This window comes from Trichoderma asperellum, chromosome 1 (genome assembly GCF_020647865.1).
Source record: "Trichoderma asperellum chromosome 1, complete sequence".
NCBI classification, from domain to species: domain Eukaryota; kingdom Fungi; phylum Ascomycota; class Sordariomycetes; order Hypocreales; family Hypocreaceae; genus Trichoderma; species Trichoderma asperellum.
Genome location: NC_089415.1, coordinates 5,322,794 through 5,339,468, shown reverse-complemented (window position 1 = coordinate 5,339,468; position 16,675 = coordinate 5,322,794). Strand labels below are relative to the sequence as shown.

Here is a 16,675-nt window from a genome sequence, read left to right as displayed (position 1 = left end):
AGTATCATTTACGGGTCAAAATGCGAGCCTCCAACCATTTGCTCATCGTGTCCAGATCTAACGATGCCACTCATTCGGTTGGACGCGCGGGGATCGATATCATCTAGATTATCCCAATCATCGTCACCATTCGCGTGGGCATCATCCATATGCTCGTCGTCATTTCTGAAATCGCGCATGTGGTCATCTAGTGCGCTCTCATCAACATAGGTGAATCCATGGAAGTTGGCCTGCACCGATGGTGAAAGAGGTGTGGAGGCAGCGTATCCCCGGGCCAGCGCGGCAGCACGTTCGTTAAGAGATCCATTCTGATCCAACGCAGTGGTGAACTCTGGGTCGAAGTACGAGACGTCCGTTGCCGACTTCAACTTGGGCTTGAAGGGCGGTGTAATGAGCTTCTTGGCCAGGAGATTCCAGTCAATATCGTTGAAGAAGGGATGTCTCTTGAGCTCTTCAGCGTCGTCCGTTGCTCCTAGTCTGTGTTTGGGATTTCTATTAAGCAACCCCTTGACAAAGTTGCGGCCTTCCTGAGATAGGGTGTCACGCGGGAACCGAACCTTGCCAAAGGCAATGTTCTTGTACATTTGCTGAGTGTCTTCCGCGTAAAAGGGGCTCCATCCACAGCACATCTCAAACACCAAGACGCCCAGCGACCAAAAGTCGACCATTTTGGTATATCCTGACTCATCGAGTAAAACTTCAGGTGCAAGGTACTCCGTGGTTCCGCAAAAGGTATTGGTGGTGTCGTTCTTTGTAAGATTTGCCTTGGACAATCCAAAGTCGCAGAGGGCAATGTGGCCGTTTGCATCCAGAAGAATGTTTTCAGGCTTAAGATCGCGGTACACAATATCATTGTTGTGAAGGTGCTGGATTGCCAAGATCAGCTCGGCGATGTAAAACTTGGCTCGCTTCTCGTCGAATCGGCCTTCCTTCTGGAGATGCCAGAAGAGTTCTCCGCCAGACATGTAATCAGTCACCAAGTACAGTTCTGATGGTGTCTGAAAGGAGAACTTGAGCCCAACGATGAAGGGCGAATCTGATGTGGCGGTGCGAACAAGAATATTCCGCTCTCCCACAGTATGCGCCACTTCCTTCTTCTGGACAATCACCTTCTTCTGCAACACTTTCATAGCATAAATCCGCTGGGTATCCTTCTTTCGAACTTGGTAGACTTGGCCAAAAGTGCCCTTTCCGATAAGCTTGAGAATCTCAAAATCGCTTGGGCCAAAGTGCTTCTTTTCAGTTCTCTGGTAAGAAACCTCAACAAATATTTCGCCCGTTGGTATATTCTCGACGGTGGTGTTCGCATGGCCTTGCAGAGCAAACCACCCCTTGACAGGGCTGTCCTTCCGGGCCTCGAGGTTGACATGGCCCAAGAATTCTTCTCCGGAAGCCGCATGGTCGTATACCGAAATGTCTACCTGCATATCCGAGTCGACAACGTCGCTATATCGGCGGTCAGCGTAACCCTCCAACGGTTGGGGAGTGAACAACTTACAAAACTGCCTCTGCGTCCCATTTCGGGCTTGAAAAGAGAGTTCGAGACGTTCGGTTGCGGAAAGTGTTGTAGTCGCTAATACTAGTATTGCTACTCTGGCGGCTGCGCATCGGGATGGCCATGGGCCTGCCAGAATCGCTTACTTGGCGCTTCATTGGAATGGAACCAAGTCCGGAAGGTGTTCCAACCACTTGTTCCTCCTCTTCGATGGCATGGGGTCCTCCAGATATCAGTTCGCTACGTTGGAACACGGCAACGACGTAAGGGTCACGGCTCTTGCGTATTCCCCGCGCTTCGACAATTTTGATGGTCAATTTCCCCTTGGCTGCCGGAGCGTCGGCGCCAGAGTTCTTCGGGGTTACGGTGCCACTTGTCTCGGCGCCATCGTTGCTAGATCCGCTCGGAGTGTCCCTGCCATCTGACTGTGAGTTGGCTGTAGAGAGGGCTCTAGTAGGGGTAGGCGGGCCGCTCTTGATTAAGAGACCACGAGTTAGCTCTTTCAGTCCTTGAAGCGAAAACCATTTGCTGGGTGGAGCCTGAGCTGCCTCAAGCCCAACGCTGAGTCGATGCAACTGCAAAGTTGAAGAAGAAGATCTGTGGGCTTGTATACGTGACACGGAACATGGAGCTGGTGCAGCGGTGGTATCTGACAAAGGAAAAGTAGTAGATGTATGGGAGGAGGATTCGCGGTCCTGCGAACAACCACCAGACTTTACAGGTTCTGAGCGGCTAGAAGTGCCTGATGAACTGACGCTTCTAGTCTCTCCGCCTGAAAAGGTTGTTTCTGGAGTGGCAGACCCCAGAGAAGAAGAAGAAGAGGAGGAGGATGAATGTGTAGTGATGGGGGCTGGCAAGGAGGTTGTAGATCCCTTCAGTTGCTCTTGGCTATCGCGCGTGCGAACAGCCAAGGACTTGGACCGCGGGGAGTGAGCTTCTATGGGCTGTGATTGCATGCAAGGCTGAGAGCCTTCAGCATGCTCAGGCAACTGCATTTCTCTGCATACGCAGCCCAGCAACTGCTGGTCTGACTTCTGGTCCGAGGACACGCGCCTCTCTGGAATTGACATTGTAGAAAAGTTTTCCTGACTTGCAGAAAGGTCTTGACGAACCTGGGAAAAGTAGGTCATGATTCCGGGCAGGCGTTTATCGTGAGGGTCGGGGTGAGGAGTGGCTACGCCGGATCGAGGGGTCTCGTAGCCGATATGGTCCGCACCATCCTCCTCAGGCGCGGCGGTTCTGGCAGGTTGGTCAGTACCCTGCATGGTCGGCGGAACAAAGAAAATAGAGTTGAAACGGAAAAATAGAAGAAAGAAAGAAAAAAATCAAAGCATTGGTCAGGCCAAAAAGACAAGACTGGCGCGGGGAAACGGTATTGAAGTGGGAACACTAGTTCACGGCGGCCCAAGGCGCCAAGGAAACGGTGGATGAAAATTGAAGTCGTGATGTGCACTAACTCGTTAGGGGGAAGGATGGATTACAGTGGACGAGGATAACACGGAGACCGCCGGCCAGGCAGCCCGGACCGTCCAGCGCGAGGGGAGTCAGCGATGGCCAGCCTCCGAGAGCGGATCCGGATGCACAAACGCCGGGCGCAACAAGCGCGAGGGAAAAGGGGAATGACGATGCGAATATTGCTCCAGCACGGCCATCTAGACGGGTGGGGATATCCAAGCTTGAATCAAGGCAGGGAAAAGAAAACCAGCATGGTCGTGGCGGGGTTGACAAGGCCGGGAAAAAAAAAGTGGCCAAGGCACTCTCGAGCTTATCAAGCAGAGCGTCCAGATAATTCTAGAAAAATGGCATTTTCCTTCTTCTTTTCTTCTTTGGGTCTGCCGAAGAAAAGGTTGGCCGGCCGGATTCGAACAACACTGCAGTAGGGGTTGTATGTGTTGGAGGGGTTGACCACGAGTCAGGAAGTCGATCAAGTAAGACAGCCAAACCAAGATCAACTAACAAGCTTTCCTAGCTGTATCGCTGTTCCCTGGTTTTTGACGTGGGTAGGTGCATGTAGCGAGGAGCTGATGCGCCAGGGTATGACGACGTTGGTTCCGCAAAATAGCCGTGATATCCAGGACGAGCTTGGCTCCAAACCCTCGACGCTTTTATGGGCGAGAGAATTTTTCTCGATTGGCATGTGCAAGCCCGCTCGATATACACACGAGGAGTCGTAGATGTGACGCGCTATCGGTGTGTCATGGCGGTGTTTGATAAGCGTTGTCTGAGTGCCGTCGCTTTCTCTGCTATTAAGCCGCAAAGCGGCCGCAGGCAAAACAGAACCCGGTAGATACCGATGATGCCAGGTTGATTGATCCGTGGCGTCGAGTAGCGAGACATTGCAGCCTGGGGTGGACGCTGGGTAGACAAGCTGAGGTTGTTTCAAGCGCGGACATTGTGCATTGTGCCCAAGGCCAGCGCCACTTGAGCGCCAGATCTCCACCAAAAGTCTTTTTCGGAGCAGTCGCCATCATTGTATACATTCTGTTTTTCCCCTCTCCATAAAAAGGCCAAAACAAAACAATGAACCAAACAAATAAACAAATAGGGGAGTGTTCTGTTAAATAAGAGATGGATGTTTGTATCTGGGGATAGCTCTCAAGGTTCAGCCACTACTTGGTAGCTTGCAAGGCTATCGTGAGTAACCGCTACGATGGCGGGGCCATTGCGCTCAGCGCAACGGCATGGATGCCGTCAGAGCGCGGGATAAGGGCCGAAAGGAGGCAGAGAGAGACACAAACACAGAACCAACATACTTTGACATCATTGCTTGAGTTGCCCTCCGTAGAAGGTCGTAGCCGCCGCCAGCATGAGCGCTTTCAGGGCCTGACATGACGAAGCAAGCGGGCGATGATAATCGAAATCGTAATATCGCAAAAGGCTACAGAGGGCGGCCAGGCGATCGAGCTAAGACGGATGGGCGGGGGAGGGCCCGTTTGAAGTCGGATGGCGTCGCGCACGCCAGAGGTTGGTCGCGGGAAAGGGGAGTCGACACCAGGCGTGGTGATGCTGGAGGATGAAAAACAATATCAAAGACTGGCGATGATGAAAGGAGAAAAAAACTGATTGTTAATGGATGGCTTCTTGGGGCAAAAAGCCAGCCTGAGGAAGAAGCCGCTGGGCTGCAGGGCTCTAGTTTACGTTAGGCGGGCCTCAGTGCTCCGAACATGGGACAGGTACTGTGAGGAGGGCCCGTACAGTGTGTGGGCTGCTGCTAACGGAGGGCTTGCGGCTGCTGGTTAGGCGGGTGGAGCGCTGTAGCTTGCGCTCTGCCAGTTGCCAGCGCCCCCCTAGCGTCAGCGCGGTAGCGGCATGGCAGGCCGAAATCCGCGTCCCGATCAGGCAGATTGGCCTCAAAGGCTCGTCTTCGCGACTTCAGCCACCGCCAGCCAGACCGTCATCCACACCACGCGGCCAGCCATGGTCGCCTGGCTAACTGCCATGCCGTCGAATTGATGGCGGCATCTCGAACGCACTCCTTGCATCTGCACAGCAAGTGCTTTTCGTATTCGCATGTCTCGCAGGATTTGAGTCGACTCGCTGGCAGCGGGTGATGGATGATTCAGCTTCAGCCCCATATGGAGTGCATGCATGCTACTGACGGCCCTATTCCAGACTCGTAGACCGACTCTTGACATCGAATCGATGCTTCTGACAAAGTATGATGCGCCTACTGCTACTGTAGCTGCCTCCAGTATAGTAGTGTGGTAGCACGAGCAGTGCTCCCTTGCATCGGCCTCGCTGTCCTGCTCCCTTACGTTAACAGGAGCTCCTCTGGAGATGGAACGTGGACGCTGTGGAAGCGAATCGACCGCCTGCTTGGCTGTCAAGTAAGGCGGTGGCTAAACTTGACAGGGTCTTGTTTCCGAGATCTTGGCCAGCCGCACGGCGAATCAAGCATCGCTGCCCGTCAAAGTTTTGGAGGCGCATTACCGCGTCTCCCGAGACAGGAGGGGAAATCCTTCATACTAGGCAGCTATGGGAACCAGCTGCTCTGCTGCTTTGCTTTTCCCCTTCCCTTTTCCTTTTTGTCTGTTTTTGCCATCTGCGGAACGCACGCCACAAGCCCTTGATGCGGTGATTTGCCGCTTTGCTGCGACATCACGGCGTCCACTTCGCCGAGTGGAGATGCCCCATAGCTGCACCACTTGCACATACTGTGAGGCGGGGCTGCGTTATCCTCGCTATTGACCGTTTTTCCCTATCGTGCAGAGATTCTCCGTCGTCTGGTCTCTGGTCGTTTCTAACACGAGCAGTGCTTGTGTACTCCTGGCTGGAACGTGGTGTCGGTGTGAGTCAAGACAATACAAGACCGATGCTGTGCTGCTGAAGAGTTGCAACATAAGTCCCGGTAATCTGGTAATGGTGTCCAAGATCCAGGTCTAGTGAGAACAACTCCTAAGCCACTCTTGTACCCGCTATAAGCCGCGGTAGTAGCAGCAGTATCTGGTAGCACTCGCTGCAAAGAGTATCGAAGGGGATACTGCCTTGCTTTACTGTAGCACCATCGAGTACACCTTGGCTATCACTGCCTTGCTGTATTTTTCAGAACCAAGCAGACGAAGCAAGGGAGCCTCGCAACGCTAGTCACCTGGCCCTTCGTCAGACGAGCGAGTGGCCCGAAAGTATCTCATCTTTGCTTGGGATTTTTGGGGGGGTTCACCAGAATCGGTTGAACCGATCCCTCCATCATCCCGCCACCCCCAACCAATTCAACCGAGACAACCACTATCGAAAGCAGTTGACCAAGACAGCCGAGATTTGGGTGTGATGCTAACTTCTGAGTACCGTGTAGCACGTCCAACATGGCTTTCAGCACGCTATCGTGTCTTCTGTGTTGTTGGGCTTCATGTAAGGCAAGCCTCTCTGATACTACCTACTACTGCGACATTCAATACTTGCCATAGTATACAGTGCTTGGCCACCCCCTCAGCCGCGACTCAGACTTGCCACCATCGTCGTCGCGAGATTGAAATTGTGATTGGTCACAAACTCATTGCCTTCGTTCCCCCTTATTATTCGCTAGCGAGCCAGCTGGCAAGCGTCTGAGTTGGTCTGGACAACGCCAGACTCTATCACGGGTGCCTATTCCCAGCGTATTAGAGGGGACAAAAAGAAAAGGCATGCATTTGCCACCGTAAACTCCAACAATGAGGGGAACACGCAGGGTTACATGTAGCTTTCAGCAGGGGGCTGGAAGAGGCTACAAGTTTGGAGAGAGCTCAGCCTCGTCTCGCTGCAAATCAGCTGACGTGGGATCAAGAATGTGCATGTATTGGCATATTGCATTGCCATCGTCGTCGTCACTCTCCGCAAAAGAGCAACTAACAGCGATGCACACACATAGAACAACACATGGCATGCAAGAATGCATGGCATGGCCTGACGAGATCCCTCGCACTGTGTCTATGTCATCGCCAGTTGGCTGAGGCTAGATGGTGGCGCCTGAGTTCATTTCTTGTACTCTAACGTGGACTTCCTAGACGTGCAAAAACGTTTTTGCGACGAAGTGACCTTGGGCGTTTAACACAAGCAGAATTTTCTAGTCCTCTTCTAGCCTCGTCTTATCGCCAAACTTACGGCAATGTGGATTTGTCCACTTTTACTTGGGTCCCAAAGCCACCGCCTGGTAGTATCGTTTGACAAGCGAGATCGTTGGTTATGTATCCTGCCACCGATGACATTTCGTAGGACAATATAACGGATAAACCGCTTGACTATCTACGTTGGTCTTGATTATAGCATAGAAGGTTACTACTGGAGCTTATCCTATACTGTGAAGGCTTGAATAAGATCTCTAGCCTGGCAAACTGCTTCATTCCCAAAGCTGAGGACACTAAACACAACAATCGCTTGTAGTAGAAACCCCGAGTATTGTCCGTTGATAATGGGCCTTAGCCTGTTGCTAGGTATGTATATATATGATGGATAACGTTGCTGGCTTGATAAGAACAACGAGCTTCAAGGGTTGCTCGTACGCTATGAAGCTTCCGTCTCACCGTTCTATGAGTATTTACAAAGTGGCGTGGCCGACGTCGTGCTTATCTGTCACTGGCACTATGGTTGTCACTGGCAGTAGTTTAGATGCAAGAACAATTATGAAGCAAGGTGTAAAAATAGCTCCAAGCTGATGGGACGTTCGTTATCATTTAATCGTAAAATGCAAGCTTACTGAATTAGTATTCTCCCCTTTCCGTCTGTCAAACCCAACCCCAAACTCGCAACTTAAACGGACCGATGCTCCTTGATCATAGCCAGCCATCTTTGTTCCATTTCCCGAGTCACATCCTTTGGCCAAAACTGAGGATCTGACGTCTTTCGTGGAACCAAGGGGTCTGCATAGCGACCTACACACAAGCGGATCGCTCCAGTTAGTGCTAAGGGGGCATGCGCCGTAGACACAGAGGAGGGGAGTAGAGAAGACTTACTGATATGGAATTGCTGATCTAGAAGTCGGTTCTTCGCAGCCTCGGCCTCTTCCCTGAGCCTCTTGGCTGCGTTGGCGACTGAAGCAGCCGCAGCGCTTGATGATTCAGCCATGGGGGGTTCAGTGCAAAGCAGTGGACTGGCGTGAGCTTCTATTAACATGTCGGTTCATATTCGGACTTGAATAAATGATCCATAATCATACCTCGTAGTACAAAAAGCTTGAAGCCTCAATAATCCCCTGAGACTTGCGAATAAGGTGGTTTGATATCGAGCATGAAGTTCCCGTGACGGCAGCGAATCCGCAAGAGGTACCGACATTAAAGAGGCTAGCCCCACTGAAATATGCTCTCCGCAGCCCGAAAAAAAGAAGACCTAGCATGAAGCAAGCCCGAAAATAGATACCTGGAGATACTTTTGACGGGGCGCTAATGGCACGAAATTTGTCTTCGCTGCGACCAACGGCCTCGGTACACTCCAGGTACTGCGCGTCAAAAAACACTACACACAAACAAATCGAACTTTATAGCCCATTCGCGCCGAATGGCCAGCTCGCTCTGAAAACCCCGACGAAACGGACTTCTCACAGCCAACGACCATCGATGCACACCCTTATAGAGCGGCAACCAGAGTATGCAGGCTGCCTAAGAGATCAAGGAAATCCATACAATATTGAGACCGGACATCAGAATTGCCCTGCGACGACTCCTTCTTTCGGCTAGGGCTCGGTGATAGCAGACAGAGAGACAGAGAGAGAGCTTAATATAACATCAAACCTCCCTCGGCTTGAAGCACGTTCTTTTCTTTTTCCCACAAGCACTTCCAGCCCCAGCAGCAGATATTTTCCATTCAATCTTCCCAAAATTTCAGGATGAGCAGAGCCGGCGGTGTCCCCAATGCCTGGGACGACGACGACTGGGAGACCCAGGCCGACAGGAGCGAGAACAAAGAGACCCAGGCCGCTCCGCAGCCCAACCTCAGCAGACAAGAGCGGCTGCAGCAGCACGCCGAAGCAAACCGGAAATTATGGGAATCAGCGTATGGACAAAGCTTTTCATAAAATTCTTTTGTACATCATTTGCTTGTCTTTGTTGACTGACAGTCCTCTTTTTGCTCTTGCGGATAAACAGCGATTCGAAAGAGACGTTCCACTACGTCGAAGCTGCAGGCGGCGGCGTCCCTCTCACCACAGCCTTCAAGCCCCAGGTCAAAGTTCTGAGCCGCAAGCCCGTCATCGCCAAGAAAGACCCCATCACCGGCCTGTCCCAATTGTCGCTCGACGACGACGACGCCTCTAGGGCGCCGGAAGTGCAGATGACGCCGGACGAAATCCGCGCAAAGCAGAAGCGAGACCGCGAGGAGAAGCAGCGGCGCTACGACGAGGCCAGGGCCAAGATCTTTGGCGAGTCGGCACCCTCGTCGCGCGGATCGTCGCCGGGCACGGGCACTGTCACTCCTCCTAGAACGGAAGGGCGAGGGTCGTACCGCGGCCGTGGAAGAGGACGCGGAGGCGGTTATAATAATAACAGCAACAACAACAACAATAGTGGCTACAATTATAGCAACAGCAATGTTAGCAGCGAGAGCAGCGGCCAACAGTTTGAGCCTCGACGGCCTGCGAACCAGCCTGGCCCCAGGAGAGAGCTGTTCGACCCTAGCTCGTCCCCGAGACCAGATTCACTTAGGCGAGGCGGCCGTGAAGGGAGCAGCAGCGATTCTTCTATGCGGGGACAGGCTGGTCGAGACGAGCATCAAGCAATTCGATCACCAAGAGGACCGGACGGAAGCGGCAGAGGAGGATTTGGCTTTGCACAGCGTGGCAACAGAGCGACTTGAATTTCTTTTGATTTCATTGTGCGCTTTTGCGCTTCTACTTTCTATCTGTGAAAGCTACCTACCAGCCACCGCCGGCTTTGCCAGCTAAATGGGCGGCGCTCTCGGTGGCTGAGCCCTTTCCAACATCGCTAATCACTTCACGATAACTCGTGAATGCCAGTCTATCCAATCCTATGCCTGTCATGCTGGCCCAATACGCCAGGGTATCATCTATATACGAGTGGGACACGCTTCCATTGATATTCTCAGGGCTACCGCCATCAAGTCTGGACTGCGAGTCTTCGCCTGAGAAATATGCTTCGTCAATCTCTGCCAGCCAATCCTTCTGCTCTTGTGGGCCTGGCTTTCCTGAGATATTTTTTCTTTCTAGAATGATGGCATCATCAACCTTGATTTGGCCACCGCCATTAGTGCAGCCTCCGGGGCATGCCATGACTTCGACGAAACTGAAATCGAGAGAGGCTGCCTTTCCTGCTGGGCGGCGGGCACTCCCAAAGGGCTTTCCGCCGGGCATGCGGGAAGGTCGAGCTGGCTTCAGACGCCTAACAAGATTCTGGATATTTCTAAAGCCATAGTATCGGGCGGCCTTGAAAACAGGCTCGCCATTTACTGTGACAGAATATTCAACCACATCGACGTTGCGGCCTCGGTTGATTTGAATCTCTGAGCCTGGGGTCTGAGCAGCTTTGGTTTGGAGAATGTGGTGTAATAGCCCGCCAGAAGAACCAGCAATTCGCGAGGGATTTCTTGAACTCTTCTTTGGGAACAAGAAGGAGTGTACTTTATCATCAGGGAAGGGTATTGAGGGTGGGACAGATGATGCGGACTTTGAAAAATCAAAGAAGCTGAGCCCTCTTGACTCTGCAAGCATCAAGACCTCCTTGCTCGTGATGACGCAGTCGACGTCCCGAACTCCTCTTCCAGGCAAGCCCGAGCGCGCCCATACTTCGTCGGTCAGCTCCTCTCGACTAGCCTCCAGCTTCTTGTCGAAGCAAGGCATGACAGCTACATGCCATATTCTACTGGGTGGGATTCCCAGCTTTCGGCTCAATGTTGTTTTCAAGATGGTACCCATGAGGGCTTGTGGCGACTTGACTTTGGATAAATGCGGTAGCACATATGGATGAGTCTTTTCTGCATAGCACACCCAGCCGGGACATGACGAGGAGAGGATTGGCGTTGATGGCGTTGAGACGCCTGGCGTGGGTGATGAGAGGACTTCAGCCGCACCAAGCGCGAGCGTCGCATCTCGCGCTACGTTAATATCCACTACCCATTCGAAAGAATTATTCCACTTTCCTCCTTTTGCAAGCCCCTCTGGACTTCGTAACAGATTCTCCAGCATATATCCAGCCTGGCCCTCAGACACATCTCGCCCGCACGCAGCAGCCAGGTTCGCCCTCGTCTGGGAGCTTACACTAGCGACGAACAGCTTCGCATCTTCGTTCTCGAGGCCCTCAACCTTGAAATTTCCTTGCGCATCGGGTCCTACCACGCGCAGCGCCGGAGCCGCATCGAGCGTTGAAATCACTTCGCTGTGGCTCTGTAGGCTGACGAGGATGGCCTCTGCGGACGTCACGCAGCCGGAGCAGGCGAGGCAGTCTGTGAGAGAGATCTGAGCGGGCGAGGCAGCATTGGCAGCAGAGGGATGCTGGCCATCAAGGACGACTTCGTATTCGTTGGCGGACTGCTGCGCGGGGAGAGCCGGAAGAGTTTCGACAGGTTTGATGCAGGCGACTCCGGGGGAGATGAAGTCGTTGAGGTCGTCGGCGGAGAGAATGGCGCTCATGGTGCGGACTGTTTTACGGCAATGCCGTTCGCTTTACTTTTTTTTTTACCGTGACAATAAGAGTAGCGATGGTAGATATAAAATCTTGTGTGTATTTGTTTTCGTATCCGGTTCGCCAACTCAGTTGTAGTTTGTATGCTTGGGAGAAATGTATTTGCCAGCAGCTTATCTTCCGAGTGGCGAGTTTTGCGATCCGTGGCGCACTTAATCTTGATAAGGCACGTGTTAATAGAGGAAGGGTACTTTCAAAACTCGGATTACAGTGAGGATAGAAGTATGAAAGAGAACACCAGAGAAAGCAAAAAAAGAAGCAGTGAAATATATTCTCTGTTGAAATGTATCAATTCCCAAGTCATTCGCAGATATGATCGTGTTGCGCAAATAAAAAGTCGAGGATTTCAAATCTATGCGCTGGAGTCCTAGGCGATGAAGGCTCAATAGTGGGGATGCGAAATCGGCGCGCGAGCTTTGGTTGGTAATAATGCGAGCGCAAAGGAAAAAGATCCCCCGCGCTATTATGCTATAAGTATGTCTGTTTACTAGTGCCTGCATTAAGAAGTTGAGCTGATGTTATGCGAGTATGGAGAAGCTATATTCAGCAAAAGTGAAGAAACAACTCAATTTCGTCCTTTACTGATTTGATCGTTGGTGATACACAAGCCAGATCTAAAGTACCAATGTGATGTTTTTGTTTCTTTCTTGTATTTTCATTGCTCCATCTGATATTATATGAGTTTTGAAACCATCATACAGGAAAATATCTCTTCACCAACTCCAAAGAGGCGGCTATTGCATTAGTTTAACTGGGACTTCTAAAGCTAGAATAAGAAGAAACAAGTCAAAAGTAGGATTTAGAAACAAGGACACACAAAAAAAGAGAAGAAAGGAATAAAAAATGAAGAGGTAAAACGAAGACTGGCGTGGCGCATCTCAGCCCGCGTTGCGCGTCTTGTTGCAAATACTCCCAAACTCCCCGCCGCATTCTAGAATGCACGCCACCTTAATTTTTTTCCCGCGAAATCCTGTAGATAATTATCCCAATCATCAAGGCTAAACTCATTCCTGGACAAAGAGGCTCAGGTTCCTATGCCTCGGCGGTGGCTTCCTTAGCCACGCCGTTTGTGATGCCTTCATCCTTTTCCTTTTCTTCTGCACTGCTGGGGAGCTGCACATCGGCAGCACCAGAGATGATGGCTTGGCGCCTCTCGCTCCAGTCTACCTCGCTCTGGATTACTTGTGACAGTAGGATTTCCTTCTCTAGCCACTCCTTGTAGTAAATCTCCTCCCACTGCTTGCACTCGTTCTTCAGCGCCTCTCCAACCTCCTCGGCCCACGTTGCTTCCCAGTGGCACTTGCGCCATAGCTTGGCAAGGGGATACTCGAGCTCTGTCTCAGTGAACAGATCGGGTGGGAGCACTGTGAAGCATTCCGATGGAGGAACGTCGCCATTAGCATCGTCTCCGTCGTCTTGTCCGGTGGATTGTGATTGGGGAGTTTTGATAATGATCTTGAGCTTTCCGGTCCGACCTGTTGGTCCGGACTGCATAGATTTGGGCACCGGGTCAGACGGCCGAAGAGCCTCGGTTTCGTGGACGGTTCGCATGTGTTTAGCAAGAGCATCGGATCTGGTAAAGGAGCGGTCGCACTCTTTTGAGCAAGTTGTCAGCATAAGAACCCAAGTATATAAAGGCGCAGGCCATATCCGAATAATGGAGCAGCTGTCGTCAATAGAGACCTACCTGGTAGATAGCAGTAGAATGGTTTCTCTCTTGTATGGCTTCGCATGTGAGCCTTCAAGGCGTAGCCACTCGCATGAGGCAGGCCCTTGCGGTTGCAGCTTCGCCACTCGCACGTGTATTTCTTCTGGCGGTTCTCAATGTGCGAGTTGTGGATGTGCTCGACCAGTTTGTCCATGTTGCCTTGGTCTCCAGCGGGACAGCCGTCCCAGTCGCAAACTGTCACCTGGTCTTGGAAATCCTCTTCTTCGAGCCTGGCATTGACAGGAGAGCTGGGAATGTCGCCTGACGTGTCCGACGAAATATCTGACATGCCCTCGAGCGCATCGGCTTCCAACACAGGCTCGTGTTCCGGATCGGGTATGACGGCAGATGAAGTTGTCGAGCCAGCCTCAACTTTCTGGCGTTTTGACGGTCGCAGCATCGTCTCTTCATCGTGGATATCTTCCTCGTACGAGGATTCCATTGCCGACGACAATGGCGAATCTGGTGGCGAGTAGGGCGCCATGGTCGTCGTCGATGCGCGCGTCGCTGTGATGGAGAAAAGGCAAGTCGCGTAGGAGGCAAAGCTATCCCAAAGATGCTATCAAAAAGCGATGATAGAGGGAGGGAGAAAAACGATTGATAAAGGCAGCAAAACGCCTTGGAAGCGAAGAGAAGGAACTGCGAGGTGCCCGTACGATAGTCGGCGATCGATTGGCGTTTCGGGGGAAGATGGAAACAAGAGCGTTGGAGGGCTCTGTTCCTGCGTCGTCGGAAAATTGCCTTAGCTGCGCTTGCTCGCTATAGAGTGGCCAGTCTTACTCCATACTGTGTTAAAGCCTGATGAAGCAAGGGCCATTGCTGTCGGCGAGAATGTCGCACAGTGTGAGCCTTGCCGCGATAGCGTGACGACGCCTATAATGGAAATACGGTGATAGCTTCATCATCAAATTAGCATTATTGATTCCATCCCTTTTTTTCGCCCCATTTACTATCACTTTTTTCTTGGGTTCATTCCGTGATTTCCTTCTACTTTTACTTTTTATTTTTCCTTGGTGATGGTTTTCGAAAAAGCCAAGTACCAAGCTATCTCTCAATGTCTGAACTGACTTTAGTATACCTAAAAGAAGTACCTCGCAAACTTTTTGCTAATCCTGTATGTACACACCCGGAGAGAGCGTAATAAATGCAACCCATATCTGGCTCTCTTAAAGCACAGCAGCATATAGAAAAAAATAGAATCCAATATATCCAGCTCGTACAAAGCCAGCAATTCCATATACAATGGTATCAATGTGGCAAACAACCAATCAGTCTGTTGACGTGTGATGTTCAAACTAGCTTGCGTTCTTCAAGCTTTAAATTTCCACCCCCAAAACTCTTCTTCTCTGCTTCACAGACTCAGCCAGCAGATCAAGTACCTCCTCGGTATCCGCCCAATTGATGCAAGCATCTGTGATACTGACACCATACTTGAGCCCGGCCTTGCCCTCCTCAGGTACCTTTTGGTTGCCTATCCAGTCATGTTAGCAGAGTTTATAAACAGAAAAAAAAAAAAAAACTTATTCCATGAGACGCTACCCACCTTCGTCAATGTTGCTCTCAATCATAAGACCCATGATGGCCGTCTCGCCCTTGGCCACCTGCTCAGCGACTACGCTCGCAACCTTGGGCTGGTTCTTGTGGTTCTTTAGAGAGTTGCCGTGGCTGCAGTCAACCATCAATCTGGGAGACGCTCCCTTCTTGTCCAGAGCGGCTTTAGCTTCGGCGATACTCTCGGCATCGTAGTTGGTGCCCTTGGTGCCACCTCGCAGAATGACGAAGCAGTCGTCGTTACCTGTTGTGCCAACAATGGCGACAACACCGGGCTTGGTGACGGAAAGGAAGTGGTGGGGGTGCTTGACTGCGCCCATAGCATCGATAGCGACACCAAGTGAACCATCAGTTCCATTCTTGAAGCCGACGGGGAAACTCAAACCGCTCGCCAATTCACGGTGCAGCTGGCTCTCCGTTGTACGCGCACCAATGGCACCAACACTGAGCAAATCAGCCAGGAACTGAGGAGAGATGGTATCCAGCATCTCGCTTGCAATAGGCATGCCCTTGCTTGTCAGATCGACGAAGAGCTGGCGCGACAATCGCAGTCCCTTGTTGATCTTGAAGCTGCCATCAATATCCGGGTCGTTGATGAGACCCTTCCAACCGACCGTCGTGCGAGGCTTCTCGAGGTACGAGCGCATGACAATGAGGAGCTCGTCTTTATGCTTCTCTTTGGCTTTGAGGAGCAGATCGCAGTAGGCGAGGGCAGCTTCAGGATCATGAATTGAGCAAGGGCCCACGACAATGAGCAATCGGTGCTTGGGGTCCTTGCCATTGACGATAGCTACAGCCTCATTGCGGCCGTCAATGACGGCCTTCTTGGACGCGGCTGTCTGTGGAATCTCATGCTGCAGCAGATCGGGCGGTGTTAGAGGGTTGTAGCCTCGAACTGGTTTTGGATGAAGACGATTGCAGTTAGCAAAAACATGATCTTCCACGCATTGAAAATCTAAGGGGAAACATACTTCGCCAATCTTCTGAGTCGGCCTGGTTGCCGACGTTTTTGTTCTCGATGTAGAACTGGAGGGGCAATTTAGTGAGTCACTCCACTCATGCACCTAAAGCTGGCAATGGAAGATGTCTGTGGTAAGAGAGCACACGTACGGTAGACATGATGAACAATTGCTCCTAAATAAGAATTGAGGAGATGATCCGGAGGAAGAGAAGCAGAGGTATTTGAGAATACAAAATTTAGGTCGGCGGCGCAAAAGAAGAAAAAAAAAAGATTGCAGCTGCTGGGTGACGTCAATAGCAGGCGATTGACAGGATGGTGGCTTAATTGGGAGATGGCAGAATGAATATCAATCAACTTTCAGCCTTTCTTCTTCTCCTTGTTTTCTCAAGAGAGCCAATGGGTATAAATGCAATGGAAGAATGAAGAAAGGAGAAAAAAAAAAGAGGATATTGACATGTGGTTAGAAATTGAGCTTCGTGTATTGGAAAATCAGGTCAGGCAGGGCTATCGGTGCCAATTGCATGCATGCACTAAAGCTCCAGCGCCCACCCACATGTTAAACCCCTACTAAGCTCTATTCTTCCAGCGATTCTTGCACCGGCAGCGGCTGGCGCTTACACTAAAATTTCGGTGCTTCAATTACTCACACTTGGATGCCGGGGCCGACGTCGGTGCTCCATGCCCTTGTGGCACGAGTTCTCATTTGTCCTCGCGTGTTTAATGGCAAAGAGGCGGTTGTGCGAGCTTCCACTCCTTGTGTCACACGAAATTACTCATGGAGCGTGGGAAACGCATATGTAGTGAGCTGCAACAGTAAACATCCAACTTGGTCCAACTTACGTTCGTTTGTGTAGCTTTGG

General features: G+C 51.4%; 6 protein-coding genes across 6 annotated transcripts; 1 reads left to right on the top strand and 5 right to left on the bottom strand.

The window, feature by feature from the left end:
- Positions 1–8: 8 nt before the first annotated feature.
- On the bottom strand, positions 9–4,325 carry TrAFT101_001655 (uncharacterized protein; the record flags this gene model as incomplete). The annotated part of the gene is made up of 3 exons (XM_024903588.2): positions 9–1,446; positions 1,499–2,734; positions 4,249–4,325. 3 exons carry the CDS (start codon positions 4,323–4,325, stop codon positions 9–11), a joined length of 2,751 nt encoding a protein of 916 aa, XP_024762775.2.
- Positions 4,326–7,574: 3,249 nt separating this feature from the next.
- TrAFT101_001654 (uncharacterized protein) lies at positions 7,575–8,312 on the bottom strand. The gene is made up of 3 exons (XM_024907767.2): positions 8,124–8,312; positions 7,921–8,057; positions 7,575–7,839 (listed from the first exon to the last, which is right to left on the bottom strand). Exons 1-3 carry the CDS (start codon positions 8,237–8,239, stop codon positions 7,718–7,720), a joined length of 375 nt encoding a protein of 124 aa, XP_024762773.2. The 5' UTR covers positions 8,240–8,312; the 3' UTR covers positions 7,575–7,717.
- A 366-nt stretch (positions 8,313–8,678) lies between these two features.
- NAR1 (Cytosolic Fe-S cluster assembly factor nar1) lies at positions 8,679–11,996 on the bottom strand. Its single transcript, XM_024903587.2, has one exon. It carries the CDS (start codon positions 11,541–11,543, stop codon positions 9,813–9,815), a length of 1,731 nt encoding a protein of 576 aa, XP_024762771.1. The 5' UTR covers positions 11,544–11,996; the 3' UTR covers positions 8,679–9,812.
- Positions 8,790–9,754, top strand: TrAFT101_001653 (uncharacterized protein; the record flags this gene model as incomplete). Its single annotated transcript, XM_024905158.2, has 2 exons — positions 8,790–8,956; positions 9,049–9,754. 2 exons carry the CDS (start codon positions 8,790–8,792, stop codon positions 9,752–9,754), a joined length of 873 nt encoding a protein of 290 aa, XP_024762772.1.
- Positions 11,997–12,072: 76 nt separating the features above from the next.
- Positions 12,073–14,048, bottom strand: TrAFT101_001651 (uncharacterized protein). Its single transcript, XM_024899743.2, has 2 exons — positions 13,283–14,048; positions 12,073–13,190 (listed from the first exon to the last, which is right to left on the bottom strand). The coding sequence occupies exons 1-2, from the start codon at positions 13,785–13,787 to the stop codon at positions 12,628–12,630; spliced, it is 1,068 nt and encodes a 355-aa protein (XP_024762770.1). The 5' UTR covers positions 13,788–14,048; the 3' UTR covers positions 12,073–12,627.
- Positions 14,049–14,233: 185 nt separating this feature from the next.
- AMT16 (Phospho-2-dehydro-3-deoxyheptonate aldolase amt16) lies at positions 14,234–16,314 on the bottom strand. The gene is made up of 4 exons (XM_024906295.2): positions 15,965–16,314; positions 15,826–15,880; positions 14,847–15,749; positions 14,234–14,774 (listed from the first exon to the last, which is right to left on the bottom strand). Exons 1-4 carry the CDS (start codon positions 15,971–15,973, stop codon positions 14,620–14,622), a joined length of 1,122 nt encoding a protein of 373 aa, XP_024762769.1. The 5' UTR covers positions 15,974–16,314; the 3' UTR covers positions 14,234–14,619.
- Positions 16,315–16,675: the final 361 nt, after the last annotated feature.

What these genes read in the sequence shown, in the direction of transcription:
- NAR1 (XM_024903587.2), bottom strand. Translation starts at nt 11,543, where the DNA reads ATGAGCGCCATTCTCTCCGCCGACGACCTCAACGACTTCATCTCCCCC.
- TrAFT101_001654 (XM_024907767.2), bottom strand. Translation starts at nt 8,239, where the DNA reads ATGTCGGTACCTCTTGCGGATTCGCTGCCGTCACGGGAACTTCATGCT. An exon ending in CAAGCTTTTTGTACTACGAG is followed by an intron (nt 8,058 to 8,123) that starts GTATGATTATGG and finishes AGCTCACGCCAG; the next exon opens with TCCACTGCTTTGCACTGAAC. An exon ending in AGATCAGCAATTCCATATCA is followed by an intron (nt 7,840 to 7,920) that starts GTAAGTCTTCTC and finishes GCTTGTGTGTAG; the next exon opens with GTCGCTATGCAGACCCCTTG.
- AMT16 (XM_024906295.2), bottom strand. An exon ending in CGACTCAGAAGATTGGCGAA is followed by an intron (nt 15,750 to 15,825) that starts GTATGTTTCCCC and finishes ATCCAAAACCAG; the next exon opens with TTCGAGGCTACAACCCTCTA. An exon ending in TGAGAGCAACATTGACGAAG is followed by an intron (nt 14,775 to 14,846) that starts GTGGGTAGCGTC and finishes ATGACTGGATAG; the next exon opens with GCAACCAAAAGGTACCTGAG.
- TrAFT101_001651 (XM_024899743.2), bottom strand. Translation starts at nt 13,787, where the DNA reads ATGGCGCCCTACTCGCCACCAGATTCGCCATTGTCGTCGGCAATGGAA. An exon ending in ATTCTACTGCTATCTACCAG is followed by an intron (nt 13,191 to 13,282) that starts GTAGGTCTCTAT and finishes CTTGCTCAAAAG; the next exon opens with AGTGCGACCGCTCCTTTACC.